This window comes from Serinus canaria, chromosome 15 (assembly GCF_022539315.1).
Source record: "Serinus canaria isolate serCan28SL12 chromosome 15, serCan2020, whole genome shotgun sequence".
Lineage (NCBI taxonomy): Eukaryota > Metazoa > Chordata > Aves > Passeriformes > Fringillidae > Serinus > Serinus canaria.
In genome coordinates this window covers 6,577,005-6,593,133 of record NC_066329.1, presented here as the reverse complement: position 1 = coordinate 6,593,133, position 16,129 = coordinate 6,577,005, and the positions used below count along the sequence as shown (strand labels likewise).

The following is a 16,129-nucleotide window of genomic DNA, read 5'->3' as shown; positions in this document are numbered from 1 at the left end:
AGCCTTGAGCCACTTTCATTAAGGGCACGGTTTAGTCCTGACACCCTGGGTCATTCTATGTGTGCTTAAAGAGAACAGGTGTTTAGCAATACAAACAGATCTATTTTCACCTGGGAACCCCAACCTTGCACACTGATGTATTGTGATAGATTACCACAACTATGAGCACCTGCAGCTACCAGGGACAGAAGGGAAGGAGCAATCACCTATGGAGAGCCACTGTTTGCTCAGACTAAGAACTCTCCTTATTTAAATAACTGCATTTTGTAGGGGAGGCTTAGACTTCAGGGCAGACAAACTGACAAATATACACAAATAATCAAACAAGAAATAAAGGAAAGAAAGAAGAGGAAAAATATTTATAAATGTCACTGTCCAATATCTTTTCAATTGAAATGAAATAAGATTATCTACATATATCTACAAATATCTACATGTATCTACATTTTGCAGATATGATTCTTTGGTTGTCTTCACTTTTTTTCCTACACTGAAACTATCAAGAAAAAAAAGGGTTTGTATAATCTTTGAAGGAAATAATAAATATAACAACTTCATTAAACATTTGACCAAAGCTTTGGCACTAATCAGTTTACAGATAACAAATCATACTGAAAACTCTGAAAGCGGCAAAGCAATAGCAATAGAGCACATCCGAGAGCCATTTCCCACTGACTAATAATAAGCACAAGGCCATTTTACATCAACCTTTCTGAGAACATTATGCTTTAGTCAGACATTAAGAATCTCACAATTCACTGCAAATGTCAAATAAAATACATATTTCTTGCACAAGTCTTTTTTTATGGATCCAGATATATTTTTTTAACAGAAAAAAAACCATAAAATATTCATGGTAGCCTGTATCCCTTCTTAAACCTTTCCAAAAAGGTTCTGGAAGCCCAAAGCCCACTGCCAGAGACAAAATAAACATTGCTATTAACACTGCCACCTGCACAAGGGAAAGAACATGTTTTAAAGAGTTTGTAATGAAAATGCACAAACATGGACGAATAGATAACTTTAAAAGAAATAGCCTCCATCTTTTAATTGAGTCATGTGGAAGAATCAGGAAAGTGTTCATAATACTGTATACCAACACAGCTGAGGAGCTGCTCAATACCTTCTCTGAACACAAAGGGACTGCCTTCGGTGAGAATCTGACAAAAACACAAGCCAACTATTCAAAACACATCACTGGAGAACTCTGATGAAAAGGGCCATCTTTTCAGCAGGAAGGAATGACTACTGAATGAAGACACTAAAGGAAAAAGTACTTACCAGCATTAAGAGGGAAGATGCAGCAAGCAGGAAATGCAGAATAGATGCTTTAGAACTATTGCAGTTTGGGTCAGCCAAATATAAGGGGTGAACTAGTCAGAAAAAAACCCTGAAGTCCCTTTAAAAGGCACCTCCATGAGAGAGTATTCAAGAGCTCAGGAAAGGATGCAGGAAGGCAGAACTGTGTGAGCCTGCCTGGGAAGTGGGTGGGATACACACAGCCTGAAATCTGCAGATATTCCCCCACCCCTCAGGCTGCTTTTTAAAACTTTGCAGGTATCGTTGGGAAAACACAGCTGCACGTGTCTGTGCTCTTTGCCATAGGCCCTTCTCAACAGCTCCAGAAAATGCTGCTATGGGTAAGGCATACCAGTGAACCCCAAAACTTAAAAATGGGTCAGGGCCGGAGAAGTGGGAAATTTGTTCTGGCAGTGAGGATTCAAAGCACTCTCTTAAACTAAACTCTGCTTCCCCAAGAATTTCCTCAAAGAACCACCTGAGCCACGTGTGAAGCAGCCCCCGGTGTGCCCCGGGTTGGGAAAGACTGACACCGACAAGTGCAGGACGACGCACGGCTCACGGCCGGCCCCAGAGCCCCTGCTCGGTGCTCACGTACAGGCCCCGTGGGCACCGCCAACACCGGCGCTAACACCAAACCTCCATCAGAAGACCAGGCGGGCGAGTGAGAGGGGACAAGTCACTTCACCGCTGCCGCCTCACCGTCCTCCCACAGCATCCCAGCCGCCCGACGGTCCTCGGTGCCCGGCACGAACGGAGGCGCAGGAGAACAGAGAGATAAGGACATATGGCTTCATTTATCAAAGTGCAGCCGCGGGTCACACCGCGATGGAGCTCCCGGCACAGCCGCCCTCACAGCCCCCACAGGGCGGGGCGCGGAGCGGGGCCCGGCTGCCGGCGATTGGGCTGTCTGGCTGTCGATCAGGTCAAGCTGGCCAATCAGCTCACTCGTAAGGCGGGAGGTGGGGGAAAGGCGGGAAGGGGGAGGGCGGTGTCTCTCGTGCCGCCGGTGCCCCGTTACCGGGGCCCGTAGTCGTAGCCGGCGGGTGCTCCGGCCGGCGAGTACATGTTGGCGGCCGCCGCCGCCGCAGCCGCCGCGTTCATGTGGTGGTGATGATGGTGGTGGTAGCTGTGCCCGCGGATGCTGGGGAGGGGGTAGGGGGCGGGCCGGCTCTTCGCCCCCAGGTAGTGGTCGTAGGCGGCGGCCGCCGCCGGCGGGTACTTGTAGGGATGGTGGTGCAGTGGCTCCGACGCGGCGGGCTCCAGGCGCAGTTCGTGGTGCGGCGGGCTGGGCCGGCCGCCGCCCGCCCCGGCCAGCGGCACCAGCCCGCCGCCTCCGCCCGGCAGCGCCGGGCTGAGCACGCGGGACATGAGCTGCTGGTGCGCGGCCTCGGCCTGGTGCAGCGCCGTCCCGCCTGCCTCCCGCTCGAACTCCCGCCGGCTCTCGGCAGCATCTACGGGGGCAACAGAGTCAGTGCGGCCGCGCCCGCGGGAGCGCATCCGCACACACGGAGAAGAGGCGCGCGAAGGGAAGAGCGGGGCGTGCAGCAGCGGCATGCGGCAGGAACGGGGCTGGCGGGACGGGACCTTCTGACTGCGATAAATGGAGTTGAGTTGACTGACAAGCTGGTACACGCCTGACATTTTTGCAATTGTGTAACACTAAACAAATACAGACTTCCCTTTATTTTGCAGGCCCGGTGTGCGTTGGAAGAAAGGCCTTCGGTTGTCTTTGCAGTTGTTTGCTCTGGGTAATGGAAAAGCAGTCAATGGGCAGAGGTGCTGTTCGACCTGACTGCAGCTCCTGAATGGAGTGGGTTGGCCCCAAGCACACTGCCGAGGCGCATTAAAAGGGCAATGCGAGAAGGAACCTGCGGCCAGCACTGCATCTCTGCCTGAAAAGCTGAGTTTGTTGCTAAAAAGTCGAAAATGGGATACTAAAGGCAAGGGGCAGTGCTTTTTTTTTAAAGCAGCAAATTTTCTTAAGCACACAACAGCAAATGTTGAAGTCCAAGGAAGAATGAATTAGGCTATGAAGGCAGGTATTTTTCTTTAAAAAATAAGCGATAGGAAAAGCTCATTAGCAATGGGGCTGTGCACCAGCCTGGCAAGTAAGGCTGGCCCCAAGCATGCATGCACAGGCTGTGCAGGCCAACAGGGCCTGGGAGATGGGCTGGCCTGGCCACTGGGGGCTCTCACCTTTCTCTGTCCCATTCTGGTGGGCTGGGGAAGAGACTGGATTCCGGGATCTGGCAAAAGCGCTCATGAGCGGAAGAGGCCCTGGCCTGTGGTTCCTGGGCCTGGAAGAGGAAGGGGAGAAGTGATACAGAGCTGATGGTCCAACAGAATGAGCAATTTGGGTATTACCTCTCTGAGCTGCAGCTGGCAAATGGGGCCCAATGCAGTGTCCCCCTCCATGAAATCCTTGTGCAAATGTAAGCTGGGCAGATACACATGAAATAGGGTGAGTGGCATATTGCCATAACCAATAAAAGCATATCCTTACCAGTCCTCAGGGTCACAGTCTCTGAATCCCTTGGCAAAAGGGTTGCTTGCAATCTTCAACTGCGTGATCTGTAAAAAGAAGTGGCAAAATGTCTCAAAGCAGCACACAGGGCTCCCTGGCCAAACAGTGAGTGTATCTCTGAGCAGGCTTTGGGACTCAGCAGTGCTTGGTGTAACAGAGAGGATCCAGGTGGTTGGTGGAGCCAGGGTGTTCACTGCCACAGAGCACAAACATGTGCTTTCCCTCTGTTAGAAAATGCAGGCTAACGTGCTACCTAATATGAGTTCAAGGTGAAGGGAGAGGCAGTCTGAGTCTGCTGCAAAATCTAAATAAATGCACTTGTAAGAAAATGCCACATTATATGGGTCACCACTGGAGCAGTTAAGACAAATCACTGGATAAATCATACTTATGTATTTATTTAGTTCGCCAGGGAGAAGGCAGGACATTTTCTATATTTAAGCAAATCCATGGATAAAGTATGTGATTGTGAGTTTCCGGAATGGGTTGAAAAACAAACTTTAAGCCCCTCAGTGACAGTTCCAGCCTTAGAGGTCAAACTGATAGAAAGCAGGAGAGAAAGAGCAGCTGTCCGGAGCCATCAGGCAAATGCCAGCCGGGGAGGGACTCCAGAGCCCCTTAAAGGCACAGCCTTTCTCTGGCCTCGCCGCCTCCACCGGGGTGAGGTGCGGCCCGACCACAGCATCCCGTAGAGAACTCAGGTCAATTTGTTTGGAGCCACTGCAGAGGGTGGCACTTGCGCCTGTTCCTCAGGGACAGCCCCGGGACACAGCCCTCCGCGGCATCGTAGCGGAGCGGGGCCATTCGGAGCAGCGCTGGAAAGACCCCGCTATGAAATCGTATTTCCACTCGCTGCTGGGATTCCGGCTCTTTACATTATACTGATGCGATTTAAAGGAGCAATTGGATTAACTGCTTCTCAGAGATCTGCGTTAGATTGGAGTGGGGGTGTTGTGTTTCGTTTTGTTTCGTTTTTAACGTATAGTTGTATTCTGAGGAGAGACAGACCGCTACGAACTTAAAGCAGTAAAATCGCAGATTTATCCAAACAAATTGTGAGTGACATTTCGCAGCGGGAAGCCTGTAGTTTCCGCACTAGCCCCGGTCTCGACTTTACATAGGTAATGAAGTCCCCCGGGCGGGGGGAAGCTGGCGATGGGGCTAGAGCCCACGTCGCTTCCTCGGCATACACCGATGCAGTTCTGCGCAGCTCCCCGGCTATCGGGTTCCTACCGCTGCCCTGAATGGGTTTAGCAGATGGGGAGAAGGCGGGAATACCCCCAGCCATCCCCGCCGCCGCCGGACACCCGCAGCCCGGCCTCCAACCCCGGAGCCAGACGAAGGGGCTGAGCCAGCATCGGATGCACCCGCACCCATGATACCTCCGGGGCTACCCCAACCCCCGTTTTCTGCTGCCCCGAGCTCCGCTGCTGCCTCACCCGGTGGTTCTGGTAGGCGGTCACTGCCGTGAAGCGCGTCTCCTCGAAGACGAAAGTTTTGAAGTTCTCCTCCGCGTACTTCTCGCTGTCTTTCCGGGGGTCCACGTAGACCACGTGAAAACGCGGCTGGTATCTGTGCATGGAGTTCAAAATGATCTGAATGATAAAACGAGCAAGGAGACAATAACTGATCCAGGCGGAGCATGGAGAGAGGATAGCGCAGCCCCGGCCCTGTCGGCGGCCCGCGGCTGTCCCCGGCCTCTCCTCCACTGCCCGGGACAGCCGCGGGGCTGGGGCAGAGCCCCCGGGGAGGGGCGCGGGCAGGGTCACCCCACGGGAATCACAGCGCGGGGAGTTCCCACCCCGTGCAGCCCCGTGTTTGACATGTTTTCCCGGGAACACTTACATGCCCGTTGTCATCCAGCAAATTGTTGGTCAGTTTGAGTTTATCGAAGGAAACGATCTGCTTCATCCACTGCGCCCCTTTGGCCGGGGAGTCCGGGTGGTAATGGACTCTCCCGGGGGTGGCGGGGTCGGCTTTGCCAGCCACCAGCCAGGAGGAACTGTGGAAGGCGTACCTGCGGGAGGGAAATGCACCCTCAGCCGCGGCCCGCGGGGGCTCCCGCCCGAGTCCCTGCAGCACCGCTCCGAACGAGAGCAGCACCGCGCCCCGCAGAACCCGGCCCGGGACGGTTCCCCTGGCCCACAGAGGGGGAAGCACCGCCTCTCCATCATTCCCGCTTCCCACGAGAGGAACGAGCTCTTTTCCGCAGCCAGAATTGCTGCGGAGGGGATATACTATTTTATCACGTCAGCGATGGAACTGTCGTGAGAGAAATCTGCAGGATGGAGGAAATTTATGGCTACTCGTGTAGATTTGGGAGAGAAGCCACAAAAGCCTCCCCCTTCCTCTAAAAAAAAGGGGTGAAAAAAAGCCCTCTTTGCAGTAATACTCTCGCTTTAAGTGAAGAGTGGAAAGTTGTGTGTAGATTAATAGCAGGTTCTGAATTTAGCAGCCTCGTTTCATATTTTCAAAGTACATATTCAACAGTAACATTTAAAACAGAGAAACCAATCTTCTATACACGTGTTTACTTTAAAAGCCAGTGTTTGCATAGGGGGAATTAGACACCATTGGACCTGAGCAGAAACATTACTTTTTAAAGATATACTCAATTGGATGTTATATATCCTACTTCCCTTGACAAGCAAACATTTCTAGGACGCCCTGAGAATTTGGATATCTGTCTAAATATTTATATATCGGACCCTGCGATTCCTATGCGGGCTGCCTGCTTGGCGTCTTGATCTGAAGCTAAATACATAATGCGCTTTTCACTGTCTTAAAGGGGCTCCAAACCAGACCACATCACTGCCTTGTGAGTCGACAGTTTCCAAGGTCTTCCTACACTGACACTGGAAACAAGAGCAGGGTTTTGTGGCTTGGGTGGCTGGTGCCTTTCCTGAGCACAAAACTCACTGTCTTCACCCAAGCACCCAGGAAGCTCCCCAGCTTCGGAACATGTGCTGAGGGGCTACAGCATTCAAAGAGCATCGAGGGGATTTTCATTAAGCAGCAAAGGCTGTTTGCTGGTGGAGATGTGTAGCAGTACGACAAGGAGAGCTTTTCTGGGCAGGACACGGCAGCTCTTGCCCTGTGCCCTGTGGAAACCTGCCCTTCTGCCCATGCTGGACTGGTCCTGGCCACCTGAGAGCCTGGTGTGGAGGCTGAGGGGGCCCTGCGGTCTCACACAGCTGCTCCTGGCCCCAGACTCGTTGCAAGGGTGTGAAAGAGACCCCAGGTCAGCCACATCCCATGTCTGCTCCCTGTTTCACACCGACAGGTGTCACGCCCAGGGGCACATCCCTGAACCCCAGAGGACAGGAGCAGAGGGTGGGCAGCGACCCACCAGCCCCTACAGCTCCATGTACCGCGAGACAAGCCAGGCATTTGTTACTTGCCGGTATCTCTTGTCATCCACCGGGACGAAATCCATGAGGAGCATGTAGTCAGCCATAGGGTCCATCCCAAATATCTTCACCTGGAAGGTGGGGAACATGCGCCTGGCACAGAGAGGAGAGAGAAGTGCTACATTGAGGAGCAGCAGGGAGCCCCGAGTGGCCGGCACGGGTCTCTTGCCCTCCAGCTGCTCCAATACCCTCCTAGTTGTGATGATAAGCCCCCTCGCAGAAACCGCTGGTCGTAGGAAGAGGCAGATACGCCCAAGCTGTGTGGGGAGACTGGCTGCCGTGTTCCCCAGACCTCGGCAACATCCCTAAAGTCAAGCTGGAGGTCCTGCCTCTCCTACTGGCTCCGGGACCGTTCATGTCACACATTCGAAATGCCCCAACGAGGTGGAAAGGAGAGGACAGGGGAAATAAGAGCATCCTCAACCTTTGCTATGGGGAGATCAAGTGAAAATAATTTCTTCCCTGTAGTTTCCCCATCATTTTAGCTGACCTGACTGGAGGCAAATGCAAGGCATTACCCCGTCTGCGGACCCGCACTCAAGCTCGAGAGTCTCAGGCAGCCCGTGGGGGTCAAATCTAAAAACTTCAGCAAACGACACGAAGTGATCGAGTTCCCACCTGTGCAGCTTCTGTACCCACCAAACTGCGCCCGTTTGAAAGCAGTAGTTACAGCAACAGCCCCTCGGGCCAGAGGGAGACCTCTCCCAGCCCGGAGGGGCAAACGCTCCCTCTCGGCGGGCAAGGGCTAGAGGGCAACGGGGATGTCCCAGAAAGCCCCGTCCCGGATCCACTTCATTGCATGAGCCCGGTCGGGCTCCCGCTCCCCGCACCTTTGCGGAACGAAAAGGGGAGCGGAAAGGAGCCCAGGGCTCCGGAGTTGGGCAGGCCAGCCCCCGCTGCTGCTCCCCCGCTTCTTCTCCGTGTAGGCCCCCGGGGACCCAAAGCTAAGCCGAAACGTGGATCCCACGCTCAGGGAGGGCACGATTCCTTCGGGGGCCTGCAGTACAAATGCGATCGGCGGTGGGCTAAGGGAAGGGGCCGGGACGGTCCACCCGTCCCTCCCTTCTGCATCTGCACACACAGGGACCAGGGCCTCGCCCGCAGCTCCCCGGCGGGACACGCCGAAGAAGTGCCCTGGTGTCGGAGCTCGTTATGGCTTTGTTTTGTTTTAAAGAATAGTAGACAAAGCGAGCAATATAGGCAATATTTCGGGAAGGGTGTTTGCAGTCGTTGAACAACCAAAGCCCCAGTCGCCCCCTGAACAAACAGCCCGATCAAACCCGGACACAGAGAGCCCCCCCCGGCTCGTTCTCAGGGCACACGGCCGGACCTGTTCTGTGCCCCTTCTCCCCTCTGAGGGGCGATGGGTCAGCGCGCCTCTGGCTCCGCAGCTCTTCCACATCGGGCCCGGCACTGCCGGGCTGCATAGGGATCGGGCAGCTACGTCTCCTTCTCCGTAAGGCTTCAGCAAACTCTGGAGGACGTTTTCAGTCGCTCCCTCTGTTATTATTATTTTTAAACATGTAAAAGCCCCCATTAGCTCCAATTCCGGTGTTTCTTGTTCTAAACTTTGTTTTAAAACAAACAACCTGATGATAAGACCCATCTAGACAAACAGCAGGGCCAGCCCAGCTTTGCAGCGCCTTCCCCGAGCCTTTTCCTGCTGGTTGTACCTCGTTTTCTCCTGTTTTTACTCGCTTGTCTGGAGTTTCGACTGTGTCATAAAGTAAACGAAGAAAAGGGTGGGAGAAAAGCCCCCGATTCAATTCAAATTGGTTAATTTCCGAAACCTTTTGAAACGGAATATTTGCAATCTTTTCGCTCTTCTTGGAGAGCTAAGAAAGCCAGATCGAAGAACTCCTGTTTGCAGAGAGCCTCCGCCTGGAGCCTGAACGACCTTTTCCGCTAAGGAAAGCAACGCCGAGCCCGGCGCCGGGCTGAGGGGCCGCGGCCGGAGACAGCGGGCTGTGCGACCCGGCGTCGGGGCAGGCACCGTCTGCGGGAAATTCCGCCCGGGTCCCGCAACGCAGTGCCGGCTGCTTTTGCACCGGGAACCACGGTGATTTTTTTATTTTAGGAAATTGCTACTATTAAAAAAAAAAAAAAAAAAAAAAAAAGAGCCACTGCGTACATGTAAGTATGTTTCTTTTTTTTCTTTTGCACTTTCGGGACCCTCAAAGTCGCTGCCGGGAGAGCGGGAGCGCACGGCCGCGGCCACAGTTCTTGCCAGACCGTACGGAGCGGAGTCCGACCCTCTCCCCCGTCCGGCCACACCGCCGCAGTCAGCCCCGGGGCGAACTGAGAGCAAGCAACGGGGGATTCCTTAATTTGTTTGTTTTTCTTTTCTCCCCCCCTCCGCCGAATCGCTTTAAACCAAGGGAAGACTCAGAACCTGGACAATTCGCAGCTCTGCCGGAGCCTGGCGGGGAAAGCCTCGTAGCTCTGCCCGAGCCGCCGCGGCCGCGGCGCTTCCCGGGGATCTCCATTAAATGCAGTAACTAACAACCGTAATTGGGACTCCTCTTCCCCCCATATGTTTTGCTCGTTCCTAACGCGATCGCATCAGCCGATTTTTTTGTTTCCTGCCCAGGAGCAGGGTCCTGGCCTCGGAACCGCGCCGCGGCGGTCGGAGCAGAGCTGAGAGGAGCCGCGTTCAGCCGGGCTCGTTACTCGATAATCGGGAAATGCAACAGCCCTGGAACACGTTTCAAGGTGCAGAATTAGGGTCTGTTCGCGTCTCCGCCGGAAGGAAAACATCTGCCCGTGCTAAGAATGTATTTAGCAGGTTTTGCACGGTTTGCGTGTTGTTTTTTTCCCTTCCCCCGAATCGTTGCTGTCAGCCCCGGGAACACACACCGTCCTCCGTAAACACGGATCAAAGTCCCGTGTAGGGTCACAGCCGAAGGCGCCCGGAGGAGCACAGCGCCCTTTTAAGCAGGAGCGAAACCCAGTGCCCTGCCTGCCGTCCTCCGCACGCCTTCGCCGTCAGCCCGCAGCAGCAGCCGCGCGTTCTTCCGCAGCACCGAGGCCTTCGGGCCGCAAGAGCTCGCAGATTTCGCCCCAGGAGAAGCGCAAGGATCAAATGACGGCGACCGCCGGGCCGGGTCGCTCCGCGACTCGCCCTTGGGCAGCAGCTTCAATCTCCCCCCAAACTGCGAATTCAACCACTCGCACCGAATTCTCCCGCCCCGACTGGCCTGGGTGCCCGGGTCCGGAGGGAGCGGCTGGAGAGCCGGGGCCGCTCGGGAGCTCCGCACTGACCTGCCTGCTTTGGTGACGATCATCTCGGTGCCCAGCTGATTGAACTCGTCCCACAACGCCTTCATCTCTAGTTGGACGCTCACGTTGGCCACCTTCGGGTTCTTCTTCACCGGCGCCTTGGCCGCTGCGGCCGCCCCCGCAGAGCAGCCCGAGACTGCGGCCGGCCCCGTAGCGGCTCCACCGGCGCCCTCGGGCTGCTCGGGGCCTGGGGGCGGCGGGTTTGTCCCGGCCGCGGCCGCCGCCGCCCCGCTGAAAGGGTAGCCGTGCTGGGGCTGGGGCGGCGGGTGCGGGTGCTGCTGAGCCGTGCAGGGCTCGTAGTGCGGCGGCTCATGCTGTCCGTACGGGTCCCCCGGGGAGGGGGAGAGGTGGTACCCCCCGGAGGCGTTCAGGCTGCTCAGGCTGTTGGCCGTGAAAGCTGCAACATCGCAAAAATGGGACAGCTGGGTGAGCCAGGGGCTGGAGATAGCTGAAATCATTCCAAAAACAAGCGGTCAGGGCTCCGCTCCGGCTCCCGCTTTCCCCCCAGCTCCGCACCGGCTCCGCGCGGCCCCCGCCTCCGCACCGGCTCCGCGGGGTGCCCTCCGCCTCCTCTCCTGCCCCGCGCCCAGCCCAGCGGGGCGCCTCCCCCTTTCCGCTTTGCTTGGCCCCAGCCCCGCTCCCCCCGGGGCAGGCGGGGAGCTCGCTGCTCCCGCTGCCTGCCTGCCTAGGCTTCTTTTTTTTTTTTTTTTCCCTTTTTTTTTTTTTTTTTTTTTTTTTTTTTTTTTTTTTTTTGCAAACCCGAGAGGTCTGCCAAGAGCCTCGGCGGTGCAAAGCCCGTGCTATCTCTGCAGGCCTCCCTCGCCACACACCACACCACTTGGGACAAAGCAAACTCCCTCCTTTCGCCCCCTCTCCAAAAAAGGGGGGGAAAAAATAGAGGAGTGGGAAAACTCAGAGAAAGAAATCGGCTCTTATTTCCGTGTAGCTACGCCGCTGCAGGTAACGTCCTTCACTCTGGAGCCGCGGGGCTGCGGCCGACAGGGGAAGTCTGATCTGGTTTGGCAATGTCCCATTCCTTCCATCCCCGGACGAGAAAGTGGAAGAGGCCGGGACCAGAGCAAACCTCCGGGTCCGCGCCGAGGAGCACTGGGACGAACCCGGCTGTGCAGCCCTCGGCTGCCGGCCCGAGAGGGTCCTGAGGTGCATGAAAGGCCGCCCGGGGGAGCGGCCGGCTCCTTCGGTCCCCCTCCGATGCTGAAAGGCTTCTCGAGGTCCCGGGGGTCTTTTGCGTTATTTCCGACGCAGCCCCCAAGGCCGGACAGGGGCTGCAGAGCCGGTGGAAGCCGAGCCCCGGCCTGCCAGTGCCTCAGGCACGGCCGGCGCTTTCGGGGGATGCTTTCAGCACCTCTGAGAAGACGCGAGTCCCAGCGGCGGAGCCGTCGAAAGCTGCTACCGGGCCACGGGCAATGCCTTTCTCTAAGGGAGGGCTACAGGGGCCCCGGCGTGCCGGGAGAAACCGGCTCCGCGGGCAGGCCGCATTCTGTGCGCTGCCCCTGGCCCGGCCGCCGGCACGGGCCGCGTGAAAGCCCTCGGATACGCGGTGGCCGGTGGTCCCGTCCCCGCAGCCCTGCCGGGCCGAGTGCGGCACTCACCTTCCATGTCCCTGGTGACGGTGCTGAAGTGCATCTTCTGAGGGCGGCAGCCGGGGCGGGCGGGCGCGCTGCGGCCGCCGCGGCGCTCCTCCAGCTCTCCTTTCCCTGCTTGCTCGGCGGCGGCGACTGAAATCAGAGAGGCGATACTGAAAGCATTTGCCTTGGGAGACAGAGGGCTGTTTTCGTCCATAGGGGAGACACCAATGCAGGAGCAGCAGGCGCGGCAGCCTCCCACCACGAGCCCCCCCCCTCCCACCCCCTTACTCCCCTCCTTTCTACCGCACCATCCAGGGAGGTGCGAACGAGACCCCCTCCTTCCAGACGGGGGGGGAGGCGTGGGGAAGGGAAACTTAAAAAAAAAATAAATCCAACAGAAAACAACCTAAACCCTCGCCCCCCCGGGAAGGGCGTTGGGGAGCAAGAAACTTTACCGGGTCTTTTTGTAGCTAGCGCCGAGCACCGCAACGGTGGACCGAGCTCTGTCAGCGAGACGGGACCGGGGGGCAACAAATAAATAATCCCACGAATTTCTTTCTCGGGGTGTCCATTTCTCACCACCCTACCCCTCCCCAATTCGTTCCCTACGATTTATTAATTCATTTTCTGTCTTCCCTTTCCCTCAACCACCACCTCCTGCTTCTGCCCCCCTCGTCCCCTCCTTTTCTCCTGCACGAAGGGAAAGTGTCTCCCTTATAGGCGCTTTCCCCATTCAGTGGCTGGGAGGCGTCACATGGAAGCCGAGGGTGTTTGCCTGCAGAAGTGGCGGCGACGGCGGCGAAAGCGAAGTGAAACTCCTGCCGAGACGGTGTCAAAGGGCTGGGGAGGCCCTTCCCCGCCTCCCGGGCACGGCAAGCGGCCGCCGGGGAAGGATGGGATGTGCTGCGGGGCGGGCGGAGGGGCCGGCGGTGTCAATCACGGCGCCGGGAGCCGGCCGACGGGAAGGGAAGAGCCGAGCTGAGCCGAGCCGAGCCCGGCGTCACGCTGCGGATGTCCGGCACCGAGAGAAGGGATAGCTCTTTTCCTCCAGCTCGCATGCACTTCGGGGCTGCGGGCGACCCTCGGGGCTCGGTAGCCGTAGGGACCCGCAGTCTGAGTCGCCTCAACAGGCGGGGTCTGGGCACGTCAGGGTGAGCAGCGAGTGCAGGTACTACCGGCCACTTCGCTCGGATGGGACCCCCGCCTAGCCCTGGGCCACCAAACTCCCAAAGCGCCCGCCAGCATTCCAGCATTTCCTTCGCCAATAAAAAAAACCAAAAAGCGGAGAAAACGGAAAGCAACTAACGAGGCGGCAGGCGAGCTCCTGCTTAGCCCAGCGTGAGAGGCCGCTTCGTCGGCAGCACCTGCACGGCCCGGCTGGGCCGGGAGCCGCGCCCGGTTCCCGTCCCTGCCCCGGAGAGGACGAGGCGCTACTCACCGCCCGCTCCCGGCCCCTCGGAGCGACGCAGCGTTCCCCGGGCCCTTCTTTCGCATCGGCGCGGGGCAAGGCGACGCGCCCGCCCCGCCGGGTCCGGCCCAGCCCGGGTACCAGTACCAGTCTCGGTCCGCGCCCTGGTGCTGGTCCCTCTGGGCGGGTAGCTGCACCGAGGTCCTGGGGAATTGCCCCGACGGGGCGGGCGGAGCTGTGGGGCGCGCCGGTGGCTACCGTCGCGATGGGGGTTGCATAACCCGAGCGATGCGCGGAGAGCCGGAGTGAGCAAGCGGGTTATATATAGCTGCCCTGTCTGTAGCCTGCGGGGCTTGATTCTTCTGTTGAAATATTATCTTTGGATGTGGTAAAAATATTTGCAGAGAAAAATCTAGACTACTCTTACATATTTGAGCATATGTTCCTGCAGCTAACGGCATAAGGGCAGAGCGTGACATGATCGGTGTTTTGTTTCTTTGCTGCTGCTGGCAGCGCGGTTCCTGGCCGGGGTAGCTTCTGTCGCGAGCTCAGGGACACGTCACGGAGAAGACAGTCCCGGTACTGACCCGTGCTGCTCACCTGGCGGCAATACAAGAAGGAGGGGAAGGGATTTCGTTTGGGCACCCCGGGGCAATATCGGAGGAAAGCGAGGAGCCGCGGGTGAGAACTCCAAGCCGCCTCCGGGAACTCAAGGGCTGATGTGAGCGGGACGCTGATGCCCCGTCCCCGCGGCATGCTTGGCTTTGGACAGCCTCTGCTCCAGGAGGAAAGAAAATATTCCCCCTGGAAATTTAGAAAAAACCTGAAATCAATGCCCCAGCAGAGTTTGGGGTGGCAGCCCCTGCCTTAGTTGCCCGCACCGTTTCCCAGGTTAATTCCTTTCTCCTTTCCTGCTCCTTACATAAAACTCCAGCTGTAAGGGACGCCAGGTCGGGGACAGCCCGGGCGTGGACCGGTCCCTCGGCCTGTCCACCCGGCCGGCGGAGTCGGGGTTGAGTGGTGTCTACCAGGAACAGAGGACCCGCCGGGAATCGTTGTCACCTGGGCGGCAGCGGAGAGGGTCCTCGCCAAATGGTGGGGCTGAAGCCTCGAAACCCCAAATCCCTGAGAGTAGATCCCGCCGCCCCGCTCCCACATCCCCTGCCTGGCTGGCCTCGCAGACACGCGGGATTCCCACACGCGTGAGCGGCGCGTGAGCGGCGCTGAGACAATGTACGGGGAGACCAACCCTGTCTGCCCTGCAACAGGGACCCCGCAGGGACAGAACCCACCCGAGGGAGAGGGTGGCACGGCGCTGTGCAGCGAGCGGAGTCGACCCCTTTCCTGCACCCCGAACAGGGCCCAGAGGTCCCATTTGACAGAAGTCCCGAGGACGCATGTCCGCGTTCCTCGTCCGCCCCTCATCAGCGGAGCGCCGCAAAGCGCATCCACTCTCGACGCAGGGTTGCTAAGCCCGCCGTTAGCCATTACTGCTATGCCCCTGGCTCTGAACTCGTCTAGAGGACGGGTGTGTCTGTTAGGATCGAGTCCAGAGGTTCTGCTCCCCGCAGCTCACACTTCGCCCGGGCAGGTGGGAGGAGAGGTCGAGGCTGTCCCGCCGCCTCTCCTCCGGTACGGCTCCGCGGTGAGAAAACGCCAACTGCTCGATGCGGAATAAGGGTTGGGGCACCTCTCCCCCTTCTTCCTCATCCTCCGTGGACACACATCTGCTTCGTCCCGGAGAGATGTAGCCTGATGGCTCAAAAGCCTGTGGTAGCACCGAGGAATGCAACGCGCGGCAACGACTCGCGCATTCCCCACGACGGCAACCCCCAGTCCCGTGACGGCCCCGAAGCCGAGCATCGCCGTGTCCCTCTCCCGACGCCCCCGCGATAAACATCCGCTGGAACACCCTTCCCTGTCTGGGCCCCGCACCCCATCATCCCCCAGACCTTTCAGGCGAGGCGGACACCAGTGGCTGCTGCCTTCGTCGTCCCTCGCAGGGGACTCCCTGCCGGCACCGTTCCCCACGGGCCGGGATATGTGTCCCTGGTCACAGACACTCACACCGAGCCATGGCCCCGCTGCTGCAAAGGTGCCCAGGTCCCCCAAGCCGGGTTCCTCCGCGCACCCTGAGCCCAGGCTGTGATACAGGAGCGTCGCGGACCCGATGGGCTGTCCCCGCGCCCCCGAGGCCTGGCTGGGACACAGCCCCACTGTCCGCCCTCCGCACTCACCCCTCCGCCAGCATCTCTCCACTCGTCCCTCCCGCGATCCCTCCTTTCTGCCCGCTCCCCCGGCCCTTGCCCGGCCCCGCCGTCTCTCCCGCCCCCAACCTCTGCACCCCGGCTGGCCCCTGGCGAGCCCGGGCTTTCGGAAAGGGTGGGGGGGTGGGGGGGCGCAGACTCTGCAGGGGAGCTGGGGCCGGCCTCGCACGGCTCGGCTCGGCTCGGCTCGGCCTTGGCACGACAGCCCCGGCTGCCCGCTGAGCCGTGGGGCAGCAAATAACTATCGGGAGGACAATAGCAACGAGCCGGGGCCGGGACCCGGTGGGGCCGGGAGGCGCCCCCGGATTCCGCTCGCACCAGCGCACGGGCCGTGCCTCCGCACGCTGCTC

At 58.2% G+C, this 16,129-nt stretch overlaps 1 protein-coding gene across 3 annotated transcripts; it reads right to left on the bottom strand.

The window, feature by feature from the left end:
* Nucleotides 1-331: 331 nt before the first annotated feature.
* TBX1 (T-box transcription factor 1) lies at nt 332-14,412 on the bottom strand. 3 transcript variants are annotated; one of them, XM_050980769.1, is made up of 9 exons: nt 12,560-14,412; nt 12,129-12,254; nt 10,498-10,963; nt 7,228-7,329; nt 5,672-5,843; nt 5,266-5,421; nt 3,806-3,873; nt 3,499-3,599; nt 332-2,753 (listed from the first exon to the last, which is right to left on the bottom strand). In XM_050980769.1, the coding sequence occupies exons 2-9, from the start codon at nt 12,160-12,162 to the stop codon at nt 2,317-2,319; spliced, it is 1,536 nt and encodes a 511-aa protein (XP_050836726.1). In that variant the 5' UTR covers nt 12,163-12,254; nt 12,560-14,412; the 3' UTR covers nt 332-2,316. The 3 variants fall into 3 exon arrangements, with proteins under 3 accessions (XP_050836726.1, XP_050836724.1, XP_050836725.1); XM_050980767.1 differs by having other exon boundaries at nt 12,129-14,412; XM_050980768.1 differs by having other exon boundaries at nt 10,498-10,912; nt 12,129-14,410.
* Between the last annotated feature and the right edge of the window lie 1,717 nt (nt 14,413-16,129).